Source organism: Pseudorca crassidens, chromosome 10 (assembly GCF_039906515.1).
Source record: "Pseudorca crassidens isolate mPseCra1 chromosome 10, mPseCra1.hap1, whole genome shotgun sequence".
Lineage (NCBI taxonomy): Eukaryota > Metazoa > Chordata > Mammalia > Artiodactyla > Delphinidae > Pseudorca > Pseudorca crassidens.
Window position 1 is genome coordinate 38,119,419 of NC_090305.1, and position 24,201 is coordinate 38,143,619.

The 24,201-nt window shown below is 52.6% G+C and overlaps 1 protein-coding gene across 4 annotated transcripts in view; it reads left to right on the plus strand.

Annotated features, from left to right (window-relative positions):
- Positions 1 to 24,201, plus strand: part of CPNE5 (copine 5) — a 101,558-nt gene that overhangs the window by 55,370 nt on the left and 21,987 nt on the right. For all 4 annotated transcript variants that reach the window (XR_010946853.1, XM_067753150.1, XM_067753151.1 and 1 more), the window contains 5 exons: positions 3,764 to 3,867; positions 8,651 to 8,755; positions 15,163 to 15,204; positions 17,274 to 17,349; positions 21,335 to 21,388. Coding sequence is in view for 3 of the 4 variants with exons in the window: in XM_067753150.1 (XP_067609251.1) it covers positions 3,764 to 3,867; positions 8,651 to 8,755; positions 15,163 to 15,204; positions 17,274 to 17,349; positions 21,335 to 21,388 (381 nt within the window). In the remaining variant the exon portion in view is untranslated. The remainder of the gene's footprint in view (positions 1 to 3,763; positions 3,868 to 8,650; positions 8,756 to 15,162; positions 15,205 to 17,273; positions 17,350 to 21,334; positions 21,389 to 24,201) is intronic.

Consider the following 24,201-nt stretch of genomic DNA (forward strand, 5'->3'; position numbering starts at 1 on the left):
AGCTTCAGGAAAGGGTATTAACTTCTCTGTGCCTCAGTCTCCTCAGCTTTAAAATGGGAATAACGATTGTAGTTATCGTAGATAAACACGAGTTGAACATTGGCAATTCCATATGGGTCAGCCCGGGAGTAGATGGCACTTGGCGAGTGTTGGCTTCTATTCTTTTAGCTGTTCTATGCTGGGCACTGTGGACTGGTACTTAACATATATCATCTCCCTTGGTCTTCCCAACAGTCTCACAGGGGGCATTATTACTCCATTTTTCCAGAGGAGAATACCAAGACTTAGGTTAAATTGCTTGCCCCAGGCTGCTCAGCTAGGAGATGGCAGAGCTGGGGTTCCAACCAGGTGTCTGTGGCTCCTTTGTACTGTTCTCTCTGTCAGGTGCTGTGCTGGGACCATGGCCCTCCCAGTGGAGCACTAAATAGTCCTGGAAGTTAGGGTCTATTAAGTTCTGCATTAATATTTTTCTGATATTCCTGCTCCCCTCCCTGACCTTGCAGGGCCCGCAGGGGTCCTTCTAGGAAGGAAAAATAAGAGCTTTGCCTCTGGATTTTGTGGCATCTGTTTTGGTTGTTTCAAATATATGTGTGTATTTCATAGTCAACCAGTATAGGTGTCATGTGCAGGTTGCCTGTATCCATTCAGGTGAAGGTGTCACACAGGTGACCTCCAGATGTGGGAGAGGTCACTGTGATAACCACCAAGCTATGCTGGAGGGATCCTGGATCCCCAGACTGTCCCCTGAGCACCAGCCTTCCCTAGATGCCGCCCCTTTCCCAGTACACTCCCTGTGGCATCAGCGCCAAAACCTAAACCGCCCAGTTGAAAAGGACAGTGGTGATCATCCTGTCCAGTGCGTCACTTTATAGATGAGAAGACAGGCTCAGAGGGCTTGAAGGACTGCTGGGACAAACTAGAACTCGGAGCTTTGCATTCCTTGCTGGGGCTCCTACTCAGCAAAGTCTGGTCTGTTTTCTGATGCCGCTGATGGTTCCATCCATGGGGAGGAGCCAGGGCCCACTTTATGGGCATGTGATCTGTTCAGTCACACAGGACCTGCTCTTGGTTTAATGTTCTGCTGTTACAGTCTTGAAATCTCTTAATACTCTTTGAACAAAGGACCTCACATTTTCCCTTTTTACTGGGTCCCACAAATTATATAGCCAGTGCCAGGAGGAGCCTACCAGGTCCTAGGCTTCCTCCTCTTTCTAGGCCTTGGGATGGAACTCCCCAGGGAGGCGTTTAAAGTGCTCCCTCCATCCAGCATGGGATGGGATTGGAACTTTCTCCTGGGGAAAGATAGTGACTGCTGGGGATGGACTTAGAAGGCTAGATATCTTTCTGGGAGGGTGTGAGGGAAAGCCCTGAAGTCTAACTGCCTTTGTTACCACCACTGTGTGATCTTGGACGACCTCTAAAAGCCTCAGTTTCCTCATCTGTAAACTGGGAGACTAGAGGAGTTACTTCATACTGTTATAATGAGGATTCAGTAAAATAATATGTGTAAAGAGAAGGCTTAACACAGCACCTGGCATCGAGTAAGTGCTCGGTAAGTCAGCCATTCTCTATTCCAGGTCTGAAGTCCTAGATTCCTCAGGAGGCTCTCAGATTCCTGGGGCTTCTAGGCCTTGGAAGCCCCCAATCCGGCCTCCTTGTCCCTCTCAGGTGGGCGATGCTGAGGGACATGATAAAAGCCATCATTACCTGGGTGCCTCCGTGTGCTGGCCACTGTGCCCCAGCACTGCCCCTCAGGGCCTCCCTTCAGGAGACCCTCTCAGCCCAGGCCAACCCGAATCCAGCCCTGACCCGAGTCAGAAGAAATCAGCGACTCTAAAGATACAGGGAAGCGGGTCTTGTGAACTATAGTGTGCTCTGTGCTGGAAGAGGCATGACTTTGAAATCATGTTGAGTTCATACATGTTGAATTTCTGTTCCACCAGTTGCCAGCTGGTGATGTTGGGCAGGTTACCTAGCTCCCCCAACCCCCAGCGTCCTCATTTGTAAAAAGCAACAAAGGATTATTCTGAGGGCTAAATATGATAAGGCTGTAAAGCACTGAGTTCAGTGACAGGCCCACACAGATGGTATCTAATAGATGTTTGTTGAATGAATGAATGAGCAAGTGAATGGAGGGATGCTCTGTTTGCTGTTGTCAGATGTCCTTGAGGGAAGGCATATGAGGTGGTAGAGGTGGGAGTGGGGCAGGGACAGAGACCACACACAGTGGGCGGGGGGAGGGGAGAAATATCCAAATCATCATAACTTGTACACACACAGTACTTAGTGTGTGCAATATACTGTTCTCAGCGCTGTACTCAATTAACTCATTTCATTCTCACAAGCCTATGAGGTGGGCCTTGCCTGTACCCCATTTTACAGATGAGGAAACTGAGCACAGAGAGGGTGAGTAACTTGCCCTAGATCACACAGCTAGTGAGGGGATGGAACGGAAGCAGGCAGCCTGGCTCCAGAGACCATATTCTTAACCATTATATCGTACCCACTGCCCCAACCTTTGACCATGTCCTTCAAGCTGTGAGAGGTTGCATCTTCATCCCTGCCAGCATTTTGGTCCTCACTGGGCTGTAGGACACTGATCTCCAGAGACCCTCTTCGCCACTGAGAGGAAGCGGGCAGCGTGAGAGAGCTGGGTGGCTTGCTTCCTGCCTCGCTTCCCTCAAGGGCCAGGCCAGGCCCCAGGGACTATTGACAGAGCCTTGAGCTCTGGCCGGTTGGCAGCTGACTTGTCGGGATGCAGAGCTTTCAGGTTGAAGAGACCACAGGGGGATGGGCAAAGAGGAGGACACGGGGGCATCTCTGCCCAGTGCCCTGCTGGCTGCAGCGAGCTGAGCGGCTAGGAGCCGTGTGAGAGGAGAGGTCAACCGATTCTCACTAGGCCTGGTACCTTCCTTATGCTCTTGGGTTGAGTGTTAGGTCTGGGTCAGCCAAAGCTGTGAACTAGTCAGGGGAGTCAGAAACCCAGGGCTCTGTTTGATAAACTTGTAGGGGTTGCTCCCTGCTCTGAGCTTTAGGCTCCTCAGCTGTAAAATGGGGGGGTCATGGTCCAGCTATAGCTACCTCAGGGTTAGATGAGCCTCTTGTGAGTCAGTGCATGTGAAAGTGATACGTAAACTTGAATGTCCTCTAGGAACCATACAGTCATGTAAGGGAGTGAGGCGATGTGGCCAGCGAGGGCTTGGGGTTAGGGCTTGGGGTTAGGTGACCAAGCTCAGAGTGGCTTGAGTTAGTCATTGCACCTCTCTCTGAGCCACTCAGTACAATAGCGATGATACCTTGTGCATGAACCTTGACCGAGTGGGTGACGTGCCTGCACTCTGCTCCAGACTTCGCACACTTGATCTCATTCAGCCCTCACCACAGCCCTTTGAAGTGTGTACTGCAGTCAGCCCCGTGTTACAGAGGGGAAACTGAGGCTCTGAGAGGTTACCTCCCTTGCCTGGTCACACAGCTACAAAGTGGTAGAGCCAGGATTCAAACTGGGGCAGCCGGCTCCAGAATCCACCTGCCTCACTGCCCGGCTGCTCCACCAGACCTGCCGGGTGAGGTTGTTTGAAGATGAAATGAGACCCTCCTAAGTGTTAGCTCAGGGCCTGGCACGTGGTGCAGGGCAGGAGCTGCTGTCCTTTCTAACTGGCTTGGGGCCCAGAATCCCCAGGCCCTGGGGCTGTGTCCCCGTAGGGACGGGGCCCCCCTCCAGCCTTCTGTGCCTCACACCCCTCTTCTCCCTCCTTCCCACCAGGATGTCGCCACAATGCAGTTCTGTGCCAACAAGCTGGACAAGAAAGATTTCTTTGGGAAGTCTGACCCCTTCTTGGTGTTCTACAGAAGCAACGAGGATGGAACGTGAGTTCTCCGGCAACGCTTCACCCCCACTTCTGGGGGCATGGGCTTTGGGGGGAGGGATGGACTGTGGTGACTTGCCGGGCGGGGCTGGCTTGGGCCATCTCCTCCTGCTGCTGCCCTGAGGCCCCTGCTCTAGAGAGGGCAGGGGCTCTGGGTGGAAGTCAGGGGCTCCAAGGTAGTACCCTGGCCACGCAGATGGGGCTGGTGGGGGATAAGGGGCAGACTGCAAGCCCACAGTGCCATTCTGAGGGTCATTACTAAATGGCTGGCGCTGGGCATGTCAGAGATGGAGGGAGCGGGCAAAAACAGGGCTAGGGCAGGAATGAGGGGCCCCTCTGATAGTCTATTCCTTCTTCCACATGCATCAGTCTACATCTCTAAGCCTTGTCCTCGCTCACGCACAGCCTTCCTAACACCCCACTACACATATTCCCCCCACTACTTCCTACTCAGCATGGCAAATCTGGACCCCCTTCCCCCCTTGGCCCCAGACTTCATTCAAAATCCCTCCCATCTTTGAAGCCTCCATTTCCTTCTCTCCTCTCCCTAATCTGGAAGCCACCCACAATATGATGGAAAGACAACTCGTTGGGCAATGTAAGAGGTCAGTGATGTACACAGAGGGACAGATTCTAGGTTGAGGGTCTTGGGACGTAAGTCCTCTTTTCCAACCCGCTCTGTGACCCTAGACAAGTATGCCCCCTCTCTGGGCCTGTTTTCTCATCAGTAAAATGATCTGGTTAGATTAGGTGGTCTCCATGGTCTCTAAGCACCACAGCTCTGGAAGGCTGCAGCTGCTTAGCTGGGATTCTGCAGAATGAGGAAGCGATGGGGCCAGGGAGGTTAATTAGAGAAACGCTGCTGGAGAAGGGAACTAGGAAGAAGGTTTTGAAGGAGAGGAAAAAAATGGGTCCACGGGGTTTGGGGTTTGGGGGTGGGGGGAGGAGCAGGGAAGAATAACATACTAGAGAAACAGTGTGTGCAAAGCAAGTGTGCCCTGAACAGAGGGCAGGGAGGCCTCGCTAAGTCCCCTAGAATCTGAAATTCTGGGTGTGTGCGTGTGTGTGCGTGTGCGCGTGCGTGCGTGTGTGTGTGTGTGTGTGTGTGTGTGTGTGTGTGTGTGTTGGGGGGCAGGGCAGCAGCAGGGAGGAGGTATGTTTCAGTCGAAGGGAAAACTGATCTTTAAACGAGCGTACAAAACAAGGGAAATTAGGTACGATAATTTGCATAACAAAAGGATACTTTGTCTCACCGTAGGACTCTTAGCAGGATTTCTTTAAATAATTCTTGTTGACTTTGACTTGATTTGAGGGAGGGAGGAAAAGGTCTGAGTAATGTTCTGGGTGCCCATGGAAATGTCCATGCAAGTCCCCTCCAGAAAGGAGGGCAGGGGCCGCCCCAGGGCTTGTCTCAGCGGCGAGGGCTGACTGGCCAGCAGGAGGGAGGGATTTGGGTTGTGGAACAGGAGATGGACATGTTGCAGAGTGTTTGCCAATGATTATTCTAGCAGAGCGGTGTGTAGGTTGGGTGGGGAGGGGCGGGGGAGAGGGAGAGACTCGTGACTGACGCGGTGAACAGGTGGGAGGTGCTGCGCCAGGCGAGCTGTGGAAATGCAGGGGAGGAGGCAGGGAGGGGAGGACATGGGCAAAAGGGCAGGGCAAGACCTGGCTCTGCGGAACTTGGGTGGGGACCGCCCACCGCCCCCTCCCTGGCAGACGAGCTGCGGGGAACCCAGACAGTTGAAAATGGCAAAGGAGCTGGTCAGATGGGGCAGGCGATGGAGGTTTATTTGGGGGTGAGTTTCACTTGAAGCATGGGCTGGCTCTGTCTGGGGTGAGGGGACACCAAGGGCAGCTGGAGAAACCGATCCAGAGGGACCACAGGGAGTGAAATGTCAGGCCTGCCACGCCAGGAGGGAAAAGGGCAGGAAGAATCCACGGAGCACCCGTGCTCCTGGCACTGCATATACCTTGTCTTCTTCAATCAGAATCACTGGTCTGGGAGCAAGAATGTGGTGACGGAGAGCCGGGCTCGGCCAGTCGCTGCCAATCATTAACTCTGTAATTTTAGGCACGTGTCTAACCGAATGGAACTTTATGTGATGGTGGAGATGTTCTGTATCTCACTGTCCCTTATGGTCGCCATCAGCCACGTATAGCTGCTGAGCCCTTGAAAGGGGCTAGTGCGACAGAGGAACTGAATTTTTTATTTCATTTCATTTTAGTTAATTTAAATGTAAATAGCCACGTGAGGCTAGTGGCTACCATTCTGGACAGTGGGGCCCTACCCTCTGCGTTTCAGTTTCTTGGTGTGTGTGATGGGGAGAATCATAACACCTCCCTCCCAGGGAAGCCGTGAGGATTAAATGAGTTAATTCGGGTTATTAGAACAGGATCTGGCAGCGTTAGTTACGGTTCTTTGGGAAGCTCAGTCACGTGCCCAGGGCTGCACAGCTGGAGGTAGTGGTCCTGGGACCGGAGCCCACATCTGTCTGACCCCGTTGGTTCACACCCTCACCCCACGGCCACGTCCCGAGTGTGTGTTGAAATGAATTGAGTTGAGCTGGGAGATGACTGCAGGGACCATTTCCACACTAGGGCCTTGTCCCCCATGGCAAGTACATCAGGGGATCGAGGGGCCTGTGGATTTAGTGGTGGAAAAGGCGGGGGGCTTGGGGGAGTTTAAAGAAAGTGGTTTCAGGCAAGAGTCTGAAGCAGAAAACAGACCATACAGGGCTCAGGAAGAAAGACCTAGGGAGGAAATGAGGCTAATAGCTTAGAAGACTTGGTCAGGCAGTTTGGCTGGCAAGCGAGAGGAGCTAGAGAAGGCAGTGGTTCCAAAGAGGTGGGGAGACGGGGAGGGTCCACAGCAGGTCTGTGCGACTGTTGCAGGTGGGAGGTTAGGGCTCCTGCAGGGTGCGAACCTTCCTCCCTTCACCACCAGTTGCTGCTCCTGCCTCCTCCCCCAGTCCAGGCTCCTCTTCCTGCCCGACCTACTGCCCCAGCCATGGGCAGCTGTGGCCCCTCCTTTCCCCGTCCCCATTCCTGTCCCCATCACCAGCTCTGGAGTGTGTGGGGAGGTCTCCCACATGTACCTCACACTCCAGTGGGTGGGCGAGAAGGAGCACAGAAGAGAAACGCTGAGCCATGGTGACAGGAATGACATTTTGACTTGAAAATTGCCAGAGAAGAAATGGCACAGGCTGTGTGGGTATGGGCGGTGCCCAGGCACCTTCCTGGGTGACCTTTCCAAGCCAGGAGGTAGCTGGGGTGGATGCTGGGAAATCTCATGGGGACAGCCCCTGCCCTGAGCTCCTCTCTGGCTTCTCGCTGCCCCTCCACGTGGCAGGGCAGGCTTCCACGGCGGGGCCAGTCAGGCACGGCATGGGGAGTGGGCAGGGGCGCTGGATCGGGGCCCAGCTGGGATTAAGCCAATTCTGCACTTTCAGTTTGCAAAGCAAGCTCATGGATTCAGACTACAAGAGCTGAAAGGGTCTTAGAGATCATCTAAGCCAGGGGCTTTAATTTCACTGGCTTGAAATGCCAGTGAGAGCTATGGAAACTCTCCTCTGAGAAATACATTTATTCATTAGTTCATTCTGAAAAAAATATTACATGAACACCTTACTAAGTGCCAGGTGCTATTCTGGGCACTAGAGATATACCAGTGAACAAGGAAGACAAACCCTTGCCCTTATGGAGCTTACATTTTAGTGACAGACTATGAAAGAAATAAGGAGAAAGACAGACCATGTCAAATGTCAAATGGTGACAGATGGGATGGAAAAAGCAGTATGGAAAGGGACTAGGATATCTCAGAGTCAGGGGACCAGGGGGTATAAATTTTAGATAATGGTTCTCAGGGCAGGTGCTCATGTCAAAGAGATGACAGTTGAGTGAAACCTGAAGGAAGTAAGGAGGTGAGCCGTTAACATGGAAATTTGGGAGAGAGTCCTTCAGACAGGGGAACAGCAAGCACATGAAACTCAGGCACCCAGTTCCACTGACGATTTCAAGGGTTCACAGACCCCTAAAGCCCATCTCCAGATCCTTCCATGGATCTCAAATGAAGGAAGTCTAATAGTGGCCAACTCCCTGGGTTTACAGGCGAGGAAATAGAGGCCGAGAGGGGGACAGTCTTGCTCAAGGTCACGCAGAGAACAGGGGCCAGAGCCACATCTCCTGACACTCTTACCTGGTGCAGGAATCCTTTTTGTAGTGTTATCAAGAAATGGCTGTCTAGGAATAAAGACACAGATGTAGAGAATGGACTGGAGGACACGGGGAGGGGGAAGGGTAAGCTGGGAAGAAGTGAGAGAGTGGCATGGACATATATACACTACCAAATGTAAAATAGATAGCTAGTGGGAAGCAGCTGTGTAGCACAGGGAGATCAGCTCGGTGCTTTGTGACCACCTAGAGGGGTGGGATAGGGAGGGTGGGAGGGAGATGCAAGAGGGAGGAGATATGGGGATATATGTATATATATAGCTGATTCACTTTGTTATACAACAGAAACTAACACACCATTGTAAAGCAATTATACTCCAATAAAAATGTTAAAAAAATAAAATAAACTGAAGTTTATACAAAGATTAAAAAAAAAAGGAATGGCTGTCTAGCTTCTACCTGGATGCTGCTAGTGACAGGCAGCTCATCACCTCACGAAGCCATTGTTTCTACTGTCTGGCAACTGCAGAGATTAACAAGCCAGCCCCTCTGGTGATCTGAATTCTGCCTCCCTTGGAGTCAGGACTGACAGACTTCCCTCTCTTCTTTGCCAGGTTCACCATCTGCCACAAGACTGAGGTCATGAAGAACACCCTAAACCCAGTCTGGCAAACTTTCTCCATTCCTGTGAGAGCCCTCTGCAACGGGGACTATGATCGGTGAGATGAGAAAATGTCCCCTGTCCCCAAGCACAGGTGCGGGGGGCACGGTCACATTGATGAGGGCCATCCCATCAGTACAAGCGAGCAGAGCCGCCTGGAGCTGCGTGCTGGTGGCCCTGCACAGGGTGGAACTGGGGATCCCTCTGGCTCCCTGCCCTTCCCTCACCACACCCCGCCTTTGTTCCTCCCAGTCTGACTTTCCCATTGGTGGAAGCCCTCCCAGGTTGGGGGGATGGGAGGTACCAAGGATTTCAGAGAAGCCCTGGTGTGTGTTGGGCGCCCTGCCCGGAGCTCAGTAGCTGGTCTTTTCACTGTGCCCAGTGAGGGGCAGGTGGGGGCCAGATGGCGGCTCTAGATGCATGTAGAGGTGACTTCGTCCCCAGCAGCTCCAACTCCTGGCTGAGAGACTCTGGGGAGTCAGGATCCCAGGATATGCGCTGCCAGATGAGTTGCCATAAATGGAGGTGAGGGATGCAGTGCAAACAGCTCATGGAATTTTTTGACGCTACAAAGCCTACTCATAATACACCTCATCATTGTTTGAGTGTAGATTGTTGAGTATAGATACAGATACCTAGTTTCCAATCCTGACCCTGTGACGAAAAAAGCACTCTCAACCTGGGCAAACTTTGACCTGTCTGAGCCTCAGTTTCCTTATCTGTAAACTGGGTACCTAAACATCCACCTACCTTGTAGGGCTGCTTTGAAGCTCACAACCTACATGTAAGGCTCTGGTATACATAAAATACCATTCAGCATTTCATCCACAAACGTTTATTGATGCCCTACCATGTGACAGGCACTGCACTAGATGCTGGGAAGTCAGGAGGAAACAAAACACACAGTCTTCACCCTTCACCCAACCTCTTGGAGTTTATATGCTAGCGGGGGAGGCAGACATTAATCCAATAATTGCACAAAGAAACATATAATTACAAATTGTGGCAAGTGCAGGGGGGAGAGGGGACACATAGGATGGGAGCTGTAACACGGTATTGGTCTGTGTTAAGTCACAAGAACCCAGCCTGGTTTCCTGGTGGTTGCTATAGCAGGTGGGCGAGCTGGCAGGGGCTTCTCGGGCAGGGCTGTCCAGGCAGCCCTGAGGAAGCTGGGCCTCTGCTGGCCACTCTGACAGGAGCCCTAGGGTGTCAGAACAGATACCTCAGGGCATCCTGGCTGGTGGCATTGGCATGGGCTCCCTGGCACTCTGTTCACAGTGGCTACTGACAGGGTATGTGCGGTGGGGTGAGGGGACAGGAATGAGCAGATGGATGGCCTCCAGGCACCCCTGTCTCTCTCCCTATTCGGCTGCTGATCCAGGAGATGAAGTGGCTTCTTTTCCTGCCTCGGCTGGGACAGAAAAGCCACAGTCTGTTCCATAGGTGGTCATTGAGCACCTACGATGTGCTCAGCACCGCGCCTCCAGCTGTGTGGCATTCAAGGGAATGTAGCCGCATTTCTGTCTTCAGGGGGTTTACAGGGAGCTCAGATGTGCACACATATATTTTAGACAGTTAAATAGTTGTGCAAAATGAGACTGGAAACAAAAATAGGCATTTCAGCCAAACAAACCCCCGTTCCGTGTCTAGCCAGGTCCTGGGGCTTCTGGAGTGGTGGGGAATGGGAGGGGTTGAAGCAACAGGGTCTAAAGGAGGCTCAGGGCAGGGTGGAAGGTTGCGGGGGCAGCGTCAGTTCCTGGGGACAAGGGATGTAGGAAAAATGGTTGGGATAGAGAGGAAGGGAGCGGAAATTCAAGGTTGGGGGATGGGAGAACATGGCAGCTCCATTCTCATAGGGGTGGAAGGAATTGGGATTTCCGACCGCACTGCCTAGAGGTTTCGGGGTTTGTCCAGCTGACCCCCCACAACCTGCATCCCAGGGAAGGCCTCCTAGGGCCTCAGAATCCAGCCTTGTAAGGAGGTCAGCCCAGCTCAGAGGCCTGGGCTCTCTGGTCAGCCATCGGAGGAGGTGCGGGTGTGGGGGGAAGGTGCAGGCTTTGCGGAAAGCCCAGGTGGGCTCCCATCCCCCTCCCAGGCTGAGCCCTGGACTGGTTTCCCTCCAGGATGGCTGGGCAGCTTGGGCCCTCCTCCAAAGCCAGGGACAGATTAACTGTGATGTGACTGACAGTGGTGCTAATGGAGGTGTCAGGTGTGTCACACTGGCCTGGTAGGCGAGTAGACCTGCCCCCTGCTGAGCCCTAGGGTCACCCACATACACAACAGCCACTCAGGAGGTGCAGGCATTTGGGAGGCCCCCGTAGGGCAGGACAGGGTGGGCCTTGCTCAGGAAAACAAGGCCGCTTTCCTCTACTTACGAGGCACCTCTTGAAGTCTCACAGTACACATTGGGTTTAATCCAGCAGCCCTGTCTTCCAGGCCAGCCGGGCACCAGACACCGTGTTGGGTGCTGTGGACACAGTGAGCTCTCAGACCCAAGTTTCCTTCTGAGGTTGCTCCCAGGCCAAGGTGGGAGACATGGGTCATAATAATAACAGCAAAGGCTCCTGTGGCACTTCTGAGGTAATTGATGTATGTGAACTAATTTAATCCTCCCAACAATTAGTACCTCTTCTGGAAAAGGTACAAATACTATCCACATCTCGTAGGTAAGGAAACTGAGGCCCAGAGAGGTTAAGTAACTCACCCAGGGTCTTACTGCCAGTAGCATCAGAATCTGGACCCAAGCAGGCTGGCTCTAGGATCTGTGTTCTTAAACTCCAGCGCTCTGCTGATGAATGGTCAAGGCGTGGGGTGAGTGGGGTGGGACACTTGGAGGACAGCTCTAGGAGAGTTTGCTCAGGGGCTTGAGCAGGTCTGCTTCGAGATAGGAGGTAGAAGGAAGACTCAAAAGGCCTTGACAGCTGCCTGGATATGGGAGTGAAAGAGACGTAGAGGTTATTAGGGTTTGGAGTTTGGAGGATGAGAGACGATGGTACCACTAGTGGAAATGGGAAGTGTGACAGGGAGCCAGACTGTGTGGCTATGGGACAGGTACAGTGGTGTTCTTCCCAGGGGAGAGGAGAACAGAGGTCTGGGAGTCCCCAGGAGGGGCGCTGGCAGAGGTCAGGAGTAGGGGGATGTCAGAGAGATAAGAAGGGACCAGGGGGAGGGCAGCCATAGTCAGGGAGCTGAGAGAAGAGAGTTCAAACAGAAATATCAACTTACTATTGTGAAAAAGAGGGCCAGGGGGTGAGAACCAGGGATCTGCTGAGAAAGGGCCGTTTTCTTGGAATGATGGGGGTGGAAACGAGTTAATCTCATTAAGCTTTACTGAGTCTTTAGGACACGGGCCAAATTGTGTCCTAATTGGTTTAAATACAGTATCTTATTTTGTGAGTTTAAATTTCACAATAACCCTAGAAGATGGGTACTAATGACATGCCCATTTCACAGATGGGGAAACGGAAGACCACAGATTATGTCATTTGCCAGGGCAAGGAGAAGGTGCATGTCCCTTCTCCAGAAGCCACTTCTGGGCTGGCCCTCTAATTTGGGGTTCCCCTGGTTTGGGGTCCCCCTGCCTTTGCTGTGTTTCCAGTCCACACAAGACCAAACCCAAGTGACCCAGCTGAGCAGAACCTGAGTCAGAGGAAGTGGACTCAGGGTCAGAATTAATCTAGCCCTCCAGTGGGGTGAAGTGAGGTGAAGGGTGATGAAAGCACTTCTCCTGCCTTCCCTGAAGTCCCCCTGCTCTGTCCTTGAATATTCTTCGACTTGAGGATTTGTCCCTGTTAAACCAAATTCCTCTGGGTCGGGCTGCTATCACTCACTCACACCTTCATGGTGAATAAGTAGGTTTTAAAAGGGTGTTAAGCGTACTGGGTCTTCACCTGGAGAAGGGAGAGGGTTCCCAGGAGCTGGGGGGCTGTCACATCACCCAAACTTCGGCCCCCTGGATTGAACCAGTTGCTTCTCCTTTGAACCCCACCACACGCTGAGCACCGGGAGGGGCTGGGCCCAATACTATGGCTTCAGTTAGGAGTGTCTTATCCCTGGTTCACACATGCACAAGCTGAACTCAGACACAGGAGCCACAGTCAGTGCAGTACAGCTGGGGTTGCACAGCACCTCTGCCATCAAGCCTCACTGCCTGGGCCTGTGAGGCTCGATGCTCTTCTTCCTCCCAGCAGCTTCTCAGAGTAATGGACTGACTCAGTTAGTTTAGGGTGAACCCCTCAAGGCCTGTCGGCCCTCGGGACTTGTAAGCATCAGGGAAACATACCTTTTCCTGTTTTCCCTGCCTGGGAGAGGGAGAGGCTCATTAGGAGCAGACCTACAGCTCGGTTCAGAGGAGGCTATGGACAGAGCTGCTTGGTGTGCTGGGGGGCAAGCCTGGAGTCTTTGCCAGCGTTCCCCATCCTTGCTGGCCTGCTGGGGCTCACACACCCCGCTCTGTCACTCCTGCCCCACGCGTTCAGAGACCCACAGGACACTGGCTCCCTGCCAAGAGGCCTGGTGCTGCTACTGACCAGCTGTGTCTGGCTTTTGCTTCTGCCTTCCCCTGCCTCTGGGCACCTCCTTCTTCCCCAGTTCTGGAGATTTCGGTCTCCGAGCTAACCTGACTCCCTGCAGCCATCCCTGGAGCCTTGGCTGTGATTGCTACTGGGGTGAGTTGGCACAGGAATCTCATACTCAGTGGTCTCAACCTCAGCTGCAAGTTCAAATCCCCTGAGGAGCTTTTTTTTTTTTTTTAATTTATTTATTTAGGCTGTGTTGGGTCTTCATTTCTGCGCGAGGGCTTTCTCTAGTTGCGGTGAGCGGGGGCCTCTCTTCATCGCGGTGCGCGGGCCTCTCACTGTCGCAGCCTCTCTTGTTGCGGAGCACAGGCTCCAGACGCGCAGGCTCAGTAGTTGTGGCTCACGGGCCCAGTTACTCCGCGGCATGTGGGATCTTCCCGGACCAGGGATCGAACCCGTGTCCCCTGCACTGGCAGACGGATTTCCAGCCACTGCATCACCAGGGAAGCCCAGGAGGCATGTTTATAGAGATCCAACGCATGCCAGGCAGTTTTACCAATTTGTCTCCACAGCTATTCTGTAGGGCCGTTATTATCCCTACTTTAAAATGATTTTGTGGCTCAGAGAGGTTAAGCGACATCTCCAGGTCCCAGTGCAAAGGGCCCAGCATCCAAGTCCACACCCCAGACACTTTCTACTCTTTCCAGATCACCAGCCTACCTTCAGAGGCCTAGATTTTATTTTTCTTTCCATAATAATTCTCCTCAGAGAGACATAGTTTTTTGTTTTTCACAAAAATTTAAAGGATTCCTCTAAATGGTGGGCTTCTATGCCTGCCCCATTTTACATTTTGGTAACAAAAATCCAGTTGCTGCACAACGTACTGGGCATCCCTTCATTTCCTGAACAGTTTCTACCCTGATGCGGGAGAATCCGCATCCCACCCCCATGCCCCATGGAGGCTCATCTGAAGGGAGACAGCGCCTCCTTCTGGGGGTTCTGGAACTCCAAGGCCGGCTCCCTGCAGACTTGAGGAGATGGGCCGTGGCCATGGGCCAAATGATGAGATATTCATAGAACACGGGCCTGGGCAGCCGCCTCTGTGTGCCCCATTTAGAACTGAAGGCTGGAGACCCAGCTCCCCCATGCCTCTTCCACCTCTCCAGACCCTGACCCTGCAGAGGGACCCGGGCATCTGCCCCATCCCTGGGCATCCCTGGAGGACTGCTGGTACCAAGGGTTAACCTGCAACCTCCACCTCCCTCCTCTGCCTCTGGTCTGCTAGCCTGTTGCCATAGAAACAGGCTAAAAATAAAATGGGCTCCCAAAGCCCAGCCCCAAGCTCAGGAGTCAAAACAAACTAATTAAAGCAGACAGGCTAAAATGTGAAGATAATTACACCCTCACTCAGGAGCCAGTCTGGCATGGAAAAGCTCAGCAGGCCATCCTGAGTCAGGACCCCTGGGTCCATCCCTGACATGCGGGGTAGCTCCCCACCACTCAGACTCCTTGAACCCCAGGGTCCCACCAGGAGAGCCCACCCTGCTTAGGCCTTGGATCTACGGAGCACCACACTCACACTCTAACGGCCCCACCCCTGATAAACTGCAGTATGGCTTCATGCTGGGATCTGTGCCCCATCTGGGGTGGCCAAGAGAAGGTGGGGTGAACTGAAGTCTGAGGCTGCCTTTCTACATCTTCCCTGAAATTCAGGGAAGTCCCAGTGCAGCTTTGGAGCTGCCTCTGTCCCTAAGACCTTTAAAGGCTTCAAGATAGTTCCTTTGTCTCCTGGGCTGCTGCCTCTTCACCGAGGGCCCTCAGAGCCAGGTGGGTGTTCGTCCATCCCCCTTTGGCCCAGGAGCGTGAGAAGGCCACGCAGGTGGCCCCATTCTCAGGCTACGCAGGTGCTGGGTCAAGTCCATCCCACCATGGGCCCTTTGCCTTACAGGACCATCAAGGTGGAGGTATACGACTGGGATCGAGATGGCAGGTAAGCTGGCAGAAGGACAGAAGGTGAGCAAGGAGGGGGACAGCCCCTGGGAGGAAGGTGGATCTTGCCCTCTCATGGAGAGAGCTATGCCCAGGTCCCCACCCATGGCAGCTTGGGGGGTGAGGGGCCTGGGTTTCCTGTGGAGGGACCACTGCCTCGGTGGCTCTTCCGTGCCCAGCTCCACTGAGGCACCAGAGGGCCTGTGTCCTGCAGGACATGGTGCAAGGGGTGTAAGAGGCCTCTTTTCCTCAAACAGCTGCCTAGCGGCCAGCCAGTGTCTAAAATCTCCCCACATTTGGAAGAACGTAGGATTTTCTGAAATGTGCGTGTTCTAAGGTACAGGCAGATATTAGTGACCTCCTGAGCATTCATGACCACGTTCTCTGTGTGAGGCTAAGCATCGTGCGGTGACTGAAGTGCAGAAGATGAGCTTGGCTCTCAGAGACTCCCTGAAATCTAGCAGGAGGCCCTTGACTCCTCAGAGGAGTTGTTTGTGGGGAGCAGGGCTGACGGAGTGGGATATGGGAAAGGCGAGCATATGAATGGACCCCGGAGCGGTAAGGCAGAGCCTGAGTAGGGCTGAGCCTAACCTTGGGGAGGCCAGGGGCTTCCTCTTCTGTGTATCTAAGTGCCCCCAAGGAGCCAGTATCACTGGGAATTCATAGACGAGGAACAGAACAGGCCTCTCACAACTTTAGTAGAACCCTCACCGGCTCCTGCTTGTCTGTTGAACCAAATCCAACCAAATCCAAGTATGTCATACTTCCTGACTTTTGTGAGCCCTCCATCCTGTGGTGCTACCAGGGGGGTCATAGAGGGGCTTTAAGCCCTCTGATCTCCACTGGTGCCTATCAAGTCTGTGACATGGATGGGGGATGCCGTGAAGGGCTGTGCAAGTACAGCTCTAAGTTAGGCCGGAGCTCCTTCCAAGGAGCTCACCTGCCCAACACCTTCCTGTAGAGAAACTCTAGTGCCAACACTACTCTGCCAGCTCACTCTGTCCCCTCCTCTCTTCGCTTTAACCACATCACAGGCAAGTCAGCTTCAGGCTTCCACCCACGATTCACCTCATCACCTTACCCTGGAGTTCCCCATACCTTTCCTTTACCAGGGAAGCTGGAGACAGCTACCAGACGCCATTGGGTCCCACCATCAAGGAGCTCATAGTCTGAATGCTGAGAGCTGTAAATATGTAGACAAAAGACAGTGTGGACTCAAGGTGGGGCAAGGCCCCAGGGGTACCTCCTGGGCACCACACTCCAGCAGGCATTCCTGGCCAGCATGCTAACCACTGCCCTCTATCAGGGAGAGTGGTGGCGAAAGGCAGCCAACTGCAGGGCAGATGGGAGTTCTGCTTTGTACAAGGTTTTGCTGCACTTACTGTCAACACATGCTTGTGGGGCAGAGATGCAGAAGGTGTAAACACTGCAGAAAACACCTCAAGCTGCCTGGACGGACCTAAAGCTAATTGTCTTTTCAAAAAATGTTATTGGAAAAATGTCAAGTACACAGAAAAGTAGAGAGAAGAGTTTAATGAACACTTTAAGCCTATCACCTGAATCTAACAAGTGTTACATGTTGCCATAGTTGCCTTATCTATGTTTTGATGTAGTTTAAGTTACAGTTCATGGCATTTTTACCTCTAAATATCTCATTGAGAATGTCTAAAAAATAAGGGCATTTTTCTAAATAACTACAAATGTCATTATTGCACCTGACACATTGAACAATAATTCTTGAATACCATCTAATATTCATTTCATGTTCAAATTTCCCCAGTTGTCCCCAAAATACATACTATTGCTCGTTCGTTCAAATAAGAATCCAAGTATTAGAAGTGGGTCCTATTCTCCAGGACCCTGCTCTTTGCTGGGTGTCTGTTGGGTTTCTTGCTCCATGGGTGACACTGGACTCTTCCCAGGGGCCCACCCTCTCTGCTGGTGTGCACCCCTGGAGCAGAGGCCCCGGGCAGAACTGAGAGCCAGGGGAAGGGACATGAGAGGCGGGGGGATGAGCAGAGGCAGCGCACAGCCTGGGCCTCGCCGTTCAGCAGCAACTTTCCCTTGCAGCCATGACTTCATTGGGGAGTTCACCACAAGTTACCGGGAGCTGGCCCGCGGGCAGAGCCAATTCAACATCTATGAGGTGAGGCAGACACCTGAAGGCTGGGGTTTGCTCTGACTATATGTAGCTCCCAGTTGCTGAGGACTAACAGTGAGCCATGGCTGGGTTTTTTTGTTTGTTTGTTTTTTTGCGGTACGCGGGCCTCTCACTGTTGTGGCCTCTCCCGTTGCGGAGCACAGGCTCCGGACGCGCAGGCTCAGCGGCCATGGCTCACTGGTCCAGCCGCTCCATGGCATGTGGGATCTTCCCGGACTGGGGCACGAACCCGTGTCCCCTGCATCGGCAGGTGGACTCTCAACCACTGCGTCACCAGGGAAGCCCGTGGCTGGGGTTTTTGCATGTTCTCCTGTGAGGTGGGTGTTATTGTCCCATTTCACAGTTAAGGAGACTGAATCGCAGAGAAGTGAGGGGACTTGACCAAAGCCCAGTAAGTGGCAGACTCAAGAGGCAAACAACCTAAGCTTATCTGACTCCAAATCATTGAGTTATAGTGCCCCCCCTGAGAGAGCTCTTCCAACAAGGAGGGGGAATAGAAGTGCAGGTGGGCAGAGGGTGGGGAACAGTGTCAGAAGGTTCTAGGCCCAAGACCTGAGGGCCTGAGTTCAAGTAGCCTTCTGCCTTTAATCAGAGCAGTCTCAGGGCCTGCAGAATATCTTCTCTTTTCTGGAAGGAAAAGAGAGGAACAGGAATCAGGATACCTCCATCTAGACCAGAGAACCTTGGACAAGACACCCGGTCTCTCTGGAGATAATATCATCTGCCCTCCAAGGACACTTTCTACTGCTGAGCCTTTGCCTGTGTGTGTGCTCCCTCTCAGGATACCCTCCCACCTTCCACATCTAGCTCAGGTCCTACTCCTCTGGTGGCCTATTTTCTCCCACTTATGAACTTCATGGACAGCATAGTTCATGCCAGACCTACTGAACTGCAGATACTTATAACCCTAATTTACAGCCCAGGGTTCATATCCTGACTCCACCATGTATTAGCCCTGCGACCCTGGCTGAGTTCTTGCCCCACTCTGTGCCATGCACACTGAGAATTAAATAAGTTACTAGAACAATGTCTGGCCACTAGTGAGCATTACGTCAGTGCTATCTCCTAGTTTCATCTGTTGAGCGCTTGGGTGCCAGGAGATTTACATTTCACAACCATCCTACAAACTGGGTCTATCCTTACATCACTCAGCTAGAGCTGGCTTTGACTCCCATCTCTGAACCCTAATCCCTGTATGCATCTACTCCCTCAACCTGTATCTCTGTTCCGAGTGGGCAGGTCTTGTGTTCCAACCAGACTGAAGCTCCCCAAGGGCAGACAAAGTGACAGCCCTTCCTGTTGCCCTGGTCACATTGGCCTGGGCCCTCCTGGGCACACAGTAGGTGCTTATTATACATTCACACTGAATTCAATTGAACAAGGCTATTTGTGAGAATGGAACGTGATGGATTTCTTTGAAAGAGCCATGATCCTCATAGTTAATTGCTTTGCTTTTTGTAAGGACAAAGGACGGAGCCGTCTCTGTCCCCTCACCCAGGCAGAGAGAAGCACGCTCCGTCTTTGGACTCTTTTTTTTTTTTTTTTAGCGGTACGCGGGCCTCTCACCGCCGCGGCCCCTCCCGTTGCAGAGCACAGGCTCTGGACGCGCAGGCCCAGCGGCCATGGCTCACGGGCCCAGCCGCTCCGAGGCATGTGGGATCCTCCCGGACCGGGGCACGAACCCGTGTCCCCTGCATCGGCAGGCAGACTCTCAACCACTGTGCCACCAGGGAAGCCCTGGACTCTTTTAAGGACATTTTTAGGGAAGTGAAGGGAAGGGGTCAGGTCTCCTGGAGTTTGATTCTAAGGATGCTTGACAGGCTCAGATGAGGCCACGATCTCTCAGGCTTCAGTGACTTGTTTTCTCAGTCATTGGTCCCTGCCCCCTTGCAATCAATGAGAGAAACTGCAGCGCTGGCAAAAAGAAGTGCTGTCTTTACACATCTGAAACGCCATCAGGTAGAAAAGGAATTAACTCTGGCAGCCCTGGGGCAGGCCTTGCACCATGGTGGGCATCCCTGGGAGGCCGGTTTGGGCTCAGGAAGGCCCTTCTAGAGTCAGAAGTGCCTGAAGAGAGAACAGGCTTCTGCCAGGAAAGATCCTCATCTCAGGCCCCAGCATCAGCCTGGGTGTCCAACGCATATGCCCAGCTGTCTTCTGGCCACTCCTTAGACTCAGCCTTCCCAAACTGAATGCACTGGCTAAAGTCCCTGCTGCCCTCCTCTCCCCCTGGCCAGCCAGCTCCTCCTCCTGTGTTGTCATCACAGCGGCCATGGCACCTGGGGAGGCATCCTTGACACCTCCTGCCCCTCATCCCACACCCAGTCCATGACTGAATCCTACTCCTCCTGCTACCTAAATATCCTGACATTTGTCCCCTTCATTCCCGTCTACCCCCACTGTCACCGTCTCCCCTGTGTAGGGACTTTGTGACAGCCCCATAATGGCCTTTCCACCTCCTTCCGTCCTCCAGTCAGTAACCAAATATTCCTCCAAAATTGTAATTGACCACATTGCTGCCCTGCTTAACCCCCGACTGTGCATGTCACCCACTGCCTCTGCCTGGTTCGCACAGGGGAGGGGGGAGACTCCACACCAGCTGAGATCCTAAAGGGATCTTTACCTACAAGGGGAGTCCAAACTCCTTCACACGGGTGCCATGCCCCAGTGACCCGCAGTCTATGTGCAACTGGGGGGGCGGGGGAGGGCGTGTGTAAGCAGCCGTATACATCACAGCTCTAGGAGCCCCTGCGGTCTAGCGCTGTCCGCTCCCCTCTACCCATCCCCACTCTCAGCCCCATCATGCCATCTGAGGCTCTCTGAACCTCCATGCTGTCTCAGTCTCCGTGGCTTCATTTGTGCTTGTGCCTCCCTTGGGGTTCCCTTTGCTGTTCTTGCCTCAGGAAGCCCCCACCTGCACACCCACTCTACCCCAGGGTCTGAAGTGGATGCCTCTCCTTGGTGCTCCTGCTCTACCCCCCACCCCACTCCCATACCTATTACCTGTTTATCATACTTCTTGCCCCCTCAAAGACCACGATGTCCTCAGGAATGGGGGCAATGTCTTACCACTGTATCCAGAGCCAGCACAGCTGCTGGTCCTGGGAGCCCCTCAGTGCCCCTTGCACAGGAGGGCAGACCCCACACCTGCCCTGGAGACCCTGGGGATGTGAGGAGAGGGAGAGGAGGAGGCTTAGAACTCCAGCTCAGGAGTTGGGAGGTTGCTAGACTGGCCCCTAGGGGGTGCAGCCGCTTAGGGCTGGAGAGGCTGGTGGGGTGGGGTGGGGGTGGGATGGGGGAGGGGCTGTGTGCCAGGTTATGCATGAAACCTCAGAACAAACAGGATGCTTTCTCAGTGCCCGCTTCACAGAAGATCTGAGAACAAAACAGTGCTTTAATATTAAAACAGTTATAATTAGAGAGTGGAAATGTGGCATACAGGCAGATTTAAAGATAACAGAGCAGACTTCAAAGAAATGTGCTTGTGGCCAGATTTTTCGGCGATGCCCAGGCCCCCAGGAGTCCGTGTTCATTCTCCTCCACTGGGAGGGCTACTTTGGGGTAAAAGTTCGAGATCCGGTAAATTCTAAAAGTTCCACACCCTCATAGAACAGGTTGGGAAACTGAGGCGCAGTGTAGTCTTGGGGCTGCAGTGTGCCCTCATTTCGACAGGCTGCCTAGCAAGCTGTCGTCCCGTGAATGTCAGTGAGCACCATGTCATCTGGGTGACTTTCATGCCTGTGGTGGCTCCAAGGTTGTTCTGGGCTTCTCTCCCCAGGCTCTCAGTTTCCACCTGCACAGCCTGCTAGCCTCCCACCTGCACTTCCCACCTGTGCCCGAAATCCAGTTCGTTCTTCCTTCTGTGTCTACCTAGTCACCCACGACTCCTCCCTCTCTCCTGCCTTCAGGGCCACGCCCAGCCCTGACTGCTTGGAAACGCTCCTTACCTGGTCACCGTTTTTTTCTGCAGGTGGTAAACCCGAAAAAGAAAATGAAGAAAAAGAAATATGTGAATTCTGGCACAGTGAGTAGCCACCCCCTTTCTGCCATGGGTGTAGACATCCCGAGCTAGGTCTGGTGGCAGGAGTCATGTGTGTCTGTGTGTGCTCCTGCGGGGTGTGGGAACGAGACCTGGAGGGTTAGGGGTGGGGAGGGATGGGGCCGATGGAGCAACACGAGGTAGATGTGTAAGAGACACATCAGGCCCTGTGATACAGAATGAGAAATCCCAGAGAGAAACTACCACGGGGACTTCCTGTGGAAGGAAGAGGAAAAAGAGTCGCATTTATTGGGCCCTCTGGGAAATTCCCCATTTAGGTGCTTTTCACAGGTTGTTTCCTTAAGAGGCAGACATTATCATCACCTCATCATGAAAGCGGAAACCAAGGCTGCAGGCAGGGAAGTGACTCAACCAAGGTCACAGAGCTAGAAGGTGGTAGACATGGCAGTGAGCACAACAATTAAATTCAGAGCTTGCAGCTGTTGTGGGCTGTACCCCTGCTTAACCATGACCATGCTGGGATTATACCGGCCCAGTGGCTTCTGGGGGCTGATCTTCAGGACATTCGTGCCTTTCTTCAACAAATATTTACTGTGTGCTACCATGTGCCAGGTGCCTTTCCAGACACGAGGGATACAGCTGGGAACAAGAAAGACCCAAATCCCTGCCCTCCTGGTGCTTATTGTCTAGTGGGGGGGAGACAACACGAATATACACACAAATACCTGTGTGTGTCAGGTGGTTGTGATTGCTGTGGGAGGAAGTAGGGTGAGGTAAATGGATAGGGAATGCAAGAGATGAAACTACTATTTTATTTAGAGTAGTCAAGGACAGCTTCTCTGAGAAGGTTACATTTGAGCAGAGATTTAAAGAAGGTGAAGGAGCAAGTATTGAGGATATTGAGGAAAAAGAATTCTAGCTGTAGGGATCAGCATGTGCAAAGGCCCTGAGGTGGAGTCCACCAGTGCATTTATAGAACAAACCAATGTCTTTGCAGTGCAAACGCACCCAAGTCTGTACCCTTCGTGTCCCTCCCACTCTAGAGGGCCACAGCCCCATCACCTAATACAGCCAGATGTAGCCATTTGAGTCAGGCCAACTGCAACTCCAGACTAGAAGAGGTCACAGACAGGGAACTCCAGCGTTCCTCCAAGGAACCTTATTTTCTCCATCTGTAAAATGGGGCTAATACATCATCCCTCCCCTGCTTAATGCACAGGGTGGCTGTGGCAGACACATGGGAGATGCAGGACTGTAAACTGCAAAGTACTCTGCTCCTTCAGAGGGGGCTGACCACTGCTTCTCTGATTGTAATTGTTTCACACGCAGGCTTGGAGTGATAGTTTTTTTGTCTGAAGCTGCAGTGTTTCTCAGTGGGGATGCTATCAGTATTTGGGGAAGAATAATTCTTTGTCTCACAGGACTTCCCCATACATGGTGGGATGCTTAGCACCCCTGGCCTCAGCCCATAGCTAGCAATAGAGCCCCAGTCATTGTGAGACCCCAAAACTCTCCCTCACATTCCCAAATGCCCCTAGGAGAGGCAACACGTTCCCCAGCTAAGAAATATTAGATGTACAGCTGAAAAAAAAAAAGGTTGAAAACCACTGATCTCATCCAGCTTTCTTACTTTAGAGATAAAGAGACTGAGGCCCAGAGAGGAGATGTGATTTGTCTCAGGTCACACAGTGAGTTAGCGACAGAGCAGGACTGGGCTGAGGTCTCCTGACTTTCCCTTGCTCCAGTATTTCCTAATCTTTACCATAAAAAAATCACTCAGGGTCCAGGATGCTTGTTAAAATACAGATGCCCAGGCCAGTTCCCTGGGGTTCTATTTTAGGAAAGCCAGGCTGGACCCCAGAAATCTGTATTTTGTGCTTCTCATACCTTACTTACTATGTGCAGAGTCTCCTGGGGATCTTGTTAAAATGCCAAGAATCTGCGTTTCTACTCAGCATCAAGGTGATTCTGATACTGTTGTTCGGGGACTGTACTTTGAGTACCAAGTCCCTGGGTCAATCCATATGGCCAGGCAAGTTAGGCAATTACTTCGTCCCAGTGCCTGGAGCAGGGTTCAACTCTGGCTGCAGGTTAGACTCATGTGAGGAGCTAAAAAAAAAAAAAAAAAAAAAAAATCCAGGGCTGGAGCCCTATCCCAGAAATCCTCATATTATTGGTTTGGGGTCCTCACTCCAGCTGCAAGATGTTTTAAAAGCTTCCCAGGGAGTCTAGTGACCACAGTCAGAGTAGAGGCCACTGTCATAGTCCATTCCTAGAGAAAGGAGGCTTTGTCCATCCAGGTGCCTAACACTGTAACCACAGCGAGTGGGGGTCTCCAAGGCCCAGCTCAGTACTCACAGACCCTCCCATTATTCGGGCTAATGGCTGGTCCCCTTTGTCAAGCAGAGGCACTACCTGGCCTCCCAGTGAGTTGATAAAGATGACTGAATCTGTACCAGGAGGGGCCACCCCAAATCCTAGAGTGGAGTTGTCTGACACAGGTAAAAGGTTCCCTGCCCCAATCTTCCCTCATTGAATTGATTTTAGCTGCCAACCTTTTCACTTGTTTCCACCATCCTAAATCATTTTCATAAAGAGCTGCCAGGTAGCTACCTGTCTTTGGAAAGCTGTTGTCAGAGAACTGCCAGGGGCATAGATCAAGAGACCTCTGCTTGGGAGAGGGGGCCCCAGATGCTCAGTTACCTCCAGGGAAAGGACAGGCTGTTTAGCAAGAGGGTCTTGTGTCTGAGAGGGTAGAGATCAAGATGCTGGAGGGATGAGGTGGGACAAGTAAGATTTAAAACAATTGCAGACCAAAGAGACACATTTCAGGATTA